Below are 5,636 nucleotides of genomic sequence, written 5' to 3' on the forward strand. Positions count from 1 at the left end.
GTATGTATATATATGTATATATAAATAAATAAATAGCTTACGAACTATTGATTACATTAATTGTTTTTAGGCGATTAAATCAGCACTATAATACAATAATGAATTAAATATCACAATACCATTATCGGTCCTGGTTGTCAACTTATTGTCATAATGGATATATATGGCCTAAAAGTCAGTATCACTATGCCATGTAAATGGGTTCAAAATTAACAATTAGTTTTCTATATGCTTTACAAATGGTAATGAAACATATATTCCACCTCTGCTGTCAGACTACAGGGACCAGCTGTAGAACTGGATGAACATTTGTCTGGTTTGATAATTTTTTTCATGTGTTTTAAAAAATTCTGTTACATGTGTAACATTCTTATTATTGTTACATATCTGATATATGGAACAAAAGCATCATAATAAGGACTTTGCCCTTATAATTTGTAATTGTTTTTATAAAGTAATTAGTTTTCCAATATTCAAATAATTTTTTAGTTATTCGATTTCATTTCAAATCAATGTTCAATATTGGTATAAACATCCTCTTCATAATAATTTTCTTTTAGAATCAAGAATTAACGATAGTTGGACAGTTACGACTTCGACCCGGTGCTGGGAATAATATGGATAAAAAAGATCTACGAGAATGCATTTCTGAGCTGAAAGCAGAGGTGAGGTTAACTGTATCTATATTAAAAAAGACTGAACTTGAAATTCAACTCAGCAAATTTCGATTTGTCGAGTTTATTACTGTACAATATCACTTAGTTTCAAAAATTCTAAATTCGTTCTCTGAATACCTGTCTCACATACAACTTAAAGTTTAGATGTATATTTGTGTCAACTTATGTTAGCATCATAGCTTAAATTTCTTTAACAAAAAAGCAAACTCATAATTTATATGGGAGATAAATAATTATTTGTACATGAATTGATGATCATTTTTATAAAAATATATAGTAATATTCACAAAAAGTTACTAATAATTATATGCTATAAATGTTAGTTTATAAGAAACTAGGCCCATTGAATATTATGGACTTTTTAACTACAAAGAAGAATTATATATACTTTGTTATAGTGTAATCTATATTTTGAAAATAATTCTTCCCCTGAACAGCTTGAATAAACTGCATGTGCTTATTTTTAAAGGACATTAATTTTATTTAATTTAATTAAAAGCACTACAGACAGAGCTACTTTCAAAGTTGGTCTTTGGTCTGCTTTTTTTTTTCTTTGAGAATTTCTAAATGCAGACTTCCTGTTTTGATGAAATAAATGACTAAATATTTTGCAATATAATCATAAATATATGTGTATTTGCAAAATTTAAAACTGGTGCCGCAAATTGTATTTAATAAAACTTACACATAAGTTTATATTAATCAATACCTTTCAGATCATACGTCTGGAAACTTTGAACAAGAAGTTGACTTCTACTGTGGCCATTCAAGCTTTACAAAGTCCAAGCAGTCCAACTGGCAGTCTTTCCAAGGACAGCTCTTTAACAAACCTGAGTTGTTTGTTAGAAATGGCAATAAGTCGAAGCAGTAGTTTTTGTGATGAGTCACTAAGTGAACTTCTCCAACTTGGAGTAGATCAGAGTCAAAAACTCAACAAAGATCTACTAAATAAAAACAGCAAGGTAAATGGTGAGGCCAGCTAACTTCAAAATACTTTTTTTTTATTGTACAAGATATTCTTATCAGTTCAAACATCTATTGTAAAACAGGTATTTTCACTAAATTTGTTGAATTTTTTCTTTGAATCAAAATATACAAAATAACAAAATATTTTTTTTTGTTTATATGTTTTTTTTATATCCTGAATTATATATCCTACACTTCTGCTAGTATATAATTTAATTTGTAATTTTCAGTTACAGTAGATCAGTTTTAATTCTTGTTCTGTTAGAAATATTGTGAAATGTTTAAAAAAAATCACTTAAGTCGTGATATAGTAGTAATATTAAAAGTTTCATGCTGTTTTATAGTAGAGTAGCTGCTTGCATATTTTTAGTGCTCCGTCCATGGGAGATCTTTGGTGGCATGATGTTATAGTGTAATGAATAAATAAATAAAAATATTTGTTTAGGTGTAATTTAGTGTTTACTTTTTGTCAGTTTAAAAGAGTTCCATGTATATTTTGTTTTACTCTTCTAGTTATAGCTGTTTGAAATCTTAATATTGTTACTTAAAACTGCAACTAAAAAAAATTTGAGTTTTTTTTTATAAAAAAATTGTGTGATTTTAGGGTGCCAGATATACTTGCAACCAAAAGCATTTAAGATCATTATTGCTTCTACTATCTCACAAAAGCAAAATGCTTCTATTTATGGCTCAATCATTCCCAGCTGTAATACCTATAGGTATGAATAAATTACATGACTTATCCACTGTCAGTACAGTAGTTTGGATTTAAAGACTATTATTAAGGAAAGAATGACATGCATTGCTATTGATTTTGGCTATTATTTTCTTATTATATTGTAAATTGCAATTAAAAATAATACTTTAGGAATGTATATTCACATTTATACTGTTTGTCACAAGATCGTAATGAAAGAAGTAAGAAAAGTGAAATAAATTTACAAATTTTGCTTGTGTTTAACTTTTAGTGAGACATACTTTGAATAGATAAAGAGGCTAGTAGTAGGATAGGACTTGCTGTTTGATAAGTAATATTAGAATATAATAGAAATAGTTGTGTTGTGATTGTCATTTCATATCTGTATACCATATGTGTATGTTTTGCCTGTTGCATGAAAGTACCACAGGTAATAGCCCGTACTCATCCCTTCATTTGTGTTTAACTCTTGCACATTGATAAGTGGAATTGATGAACTCATAATTTTTACAGTATAACTTAAACTTTGGCTGAAGGATGAGCTACATGTGATTATCATGTAAGAATGTTGCAACAACTTGTGAACACGTTATTTGATTATGGTGTTAACAGACACAACAACTTGTGAACACATTATTTGATTAAGGTGTTAACAGATGGTACATGTTGCAGAGCACTAGAGAGTCCAGTATAGGGTTTATCTAACATACACTTCCCTCCTCACCCAAATTAAAAGCTGAGGTTAATTCATGAACTGCTTTTTGTCTATTCAGCATACACAGCCCTCCTTTCACAAATAAAAAAACAAGATTTTAACCTTTTGGTGATTTTCCATAATCCTTTGTGACTTAAAGTGGGCCCCCTCTACCCTTGCCTGCAGTAAGCTATACCTCCCCTTTCAGAAAATCCTGAAAGATGTGAATGTATATATGTCTGTGATTTCTGAAAGTTTTAATTTCATATGATTTTTTTTCTTTTGTAAACTGTTTCATATAATTTGAAATACATGCCACATGTCCAAGGTAACTGCCATCCAACAATCGTTATAAAATAAGAAACTTTTAAGGTGTAAAAAGAAAATGCACAAGTGAATATGTACATTTTGAAACATTCTTTGCTTAATACAATAAGCATTTTTACACATTAGAGACAATCAAACTGTCACTAAAACTGCTTGTCATGTATAATAATTAGCTTGATATATAAAGGTTATGTTTCTTTCACAAGTATTTTTTTTTATTTAAGAGTTTATGAAACCTGTGTTACATTATGTATGTTTTCATGTTAACACTGAACTGAAGATGATATATTTTTCAATCTTATTAATGTGGAAAGTTAAGTTTTATTGGGTATTATGAAAGTACACTTGAATGTGTTAACACATTTTTTTGCTCTTAACACCCAATCTGCTAGTCAGGGAACATTTATGATAAGTTGATTCCCAAACATAACTTTCCACTACTCTCATTTTTAAGTTCTTAATAGAGATTGGAATTCTATGAATGTATCTTCCCAACAACATGGCTAAATGTGCACTTTCAAAGCTATGAGGGAGTAAAACCCCTACTTCCCTCTTCAAAATCCCACATAAAATGCAATAGTGGCCACATCTTTGAACAATATGAGATCTGGTTCCTCAGATCTATACAGCTGCTTTCTACATGGTTTTGCCAGTTCTGTTGATAGATATGTCTGAAAAGTTACTATGGCATTGTCTATGTTGTGGTGGTTTCTGCTCTGTATCAAAGTTGGCAGTAGCACCATCATTGGCATGGCACATGAGAAAATATAGACAAATCAGTGGTTTAGTCAATCATGGTACACCAACATGACCACTTCTACTATTTTGTGTGAGAGGAATATAGTCTGCATCTTTGTGGCTGAATATTATTGAGAGCTGAGTTGTTTGGGCATTAAAGTGTTTTTGTTTTTTGATCAACAGATGGACCCCTTTATTGGGGTACATTTTTTTAGGGTTCTGACTTGAATACCAGAAATGTGAAACTACTCTGTATTCCAACCAGTACCTTGAATTTGGGCTTATCGACTGGCATAGAGGGTGTTAAATAAGCTTCTCATTAAAATGAAAGGTGCTTAGAATTATTAGTGTAAGCAAAATAATGAAGAATATTATAATTATTTCAGTATGGTTATATTAACTTATTACAGGCTGCTTCTAAAATCTTTTACATTTAGAAACAATGTCTCTGCATTGTAGCTTATCTGCATGTTTTTTGTTTTTAATTGTCTTGGTCCAAAACCATTCCTTGTTATTGAGAACCTTTAAACTACATACATCTGCTCAATAGTGATATGATAATTAAGTCCCAAATACCCAAACTATTTTCTGTATTTATTATGTTAGTTACAGTCTCATAAAGAAGTATCATGTACTTTAGTAAATAGAAAAACCTAAAATAAAGAGAATTTTGTTGAAAGCATTTTTCTTCTCTACTGATGTGTACTATTTTGATTTTTATCAAAGATAAAATTGTAGTTATGTATCAGGTTATGTGTTTTTGATATATCCAGTTAAAACTGAACTTACTTAAGAGCAATGGGATAGATCTGCTTAATAACAGGAGGTTCAACAAGATATCTATTACAAAGTAATTTTAGTTCTCTTGTAATGGTCTAAACAAAATACTGCTACAACCAGGGTCAAACACAGTTTATTAAAATATAACGGAAGTCTAAAATACAACTTGCAAAGAATTAGAATACAAATTTTCATCATTTCCAAAAACAATTAGTAAACGTGGCTGGCCAGGACAACTATTAATGAATAATTCAATATAAATATTGATGTGATTGAAATTAATAAGTATTAAAGAAATTAGGAAAAGAATCTGAAGAATAAAAAAATTGATTCACTAGAGAATAACATAATATTTGAAAATTAAGTCACTTCTGAATATCAAGGACAATATTCAGCAATAATTCTTTCTAACTATATCTCATGAATTAACTTGTTTTCAAAATCAAGGAAAGCCTTTTATTTAGTGATTAGACCATGAGGATAGATCTCATATGACTAGCTATTGCCATAAATCTACATAATTTTTCACAACATTAATATCTATATGTCACTACTAGGGGAAGCTTGTGTCAGTTTCATAATACATACACAGTCAAAATCAATGTGCTTTGGATAGAAGGAATAATAAATGAACAGTAAACAAAACATAACAAAATTTGACTGAGATTTTAAAAGAAAGACACTGGACACAATATAAAATCCATGGTGAAATAATCTTAATTTATGTTAAAAAACAATGAATGTAATGTGCACAAGG

At 29.5% G+C, this 5,636-nt stretch overlaps 1 protein-coding gene across 2 annotated transcripts in view; it reads left to right on the forward strand.

Annotated features, from left to right (window-relative positions):
* The window catches only part of LOC106468474 (ecotropic viral integration site 5 ortholog-like), a 76,631-nt gene extending 71,850 nt beyond the window's left edge, over positions 1 to 4,781 (forward strand). Inside the window, exons 17-18 of one of the 2 annotated variants that reach the window (XM_022396804.1) lie at positions 561 to 665; positions 1,394 to 4,781. In XM_022396804.1, coding sequence (XP_022252512.1) covers positions 561 to 665; positions 1,394 to 1,660 — 372 coding nt within the window. In that variant the 3' untranslated portion in view covers positions 1,661 to 4,781. Of the gene's footprint in view, positions 1 to 560; positions 666 to 1,393 lie in introns of those variants that run through there. The other variant, XR_002612654.1, reaches the window with a different exon arrangement.
* Positions 4,782 to 5,636: the final 855 nt, after the last annotated feature.

The sequence above is a fragment of the Limulus polyphemus genome, unplaced genomic scaffold (assembly GCF_000517525.1).
Source record: "Limulus polyphemus unplaced genomic scaffold, Limulus_polyphemus-2.1.2 Scaffold3019, whole genome shotgun sequence".
Lineage (NCBI taxonomy): Eukaryota > Metazoa > Arthropoda > Merostomata > Xiphosura > Limulidae > Limulus > Limulus polyphemus.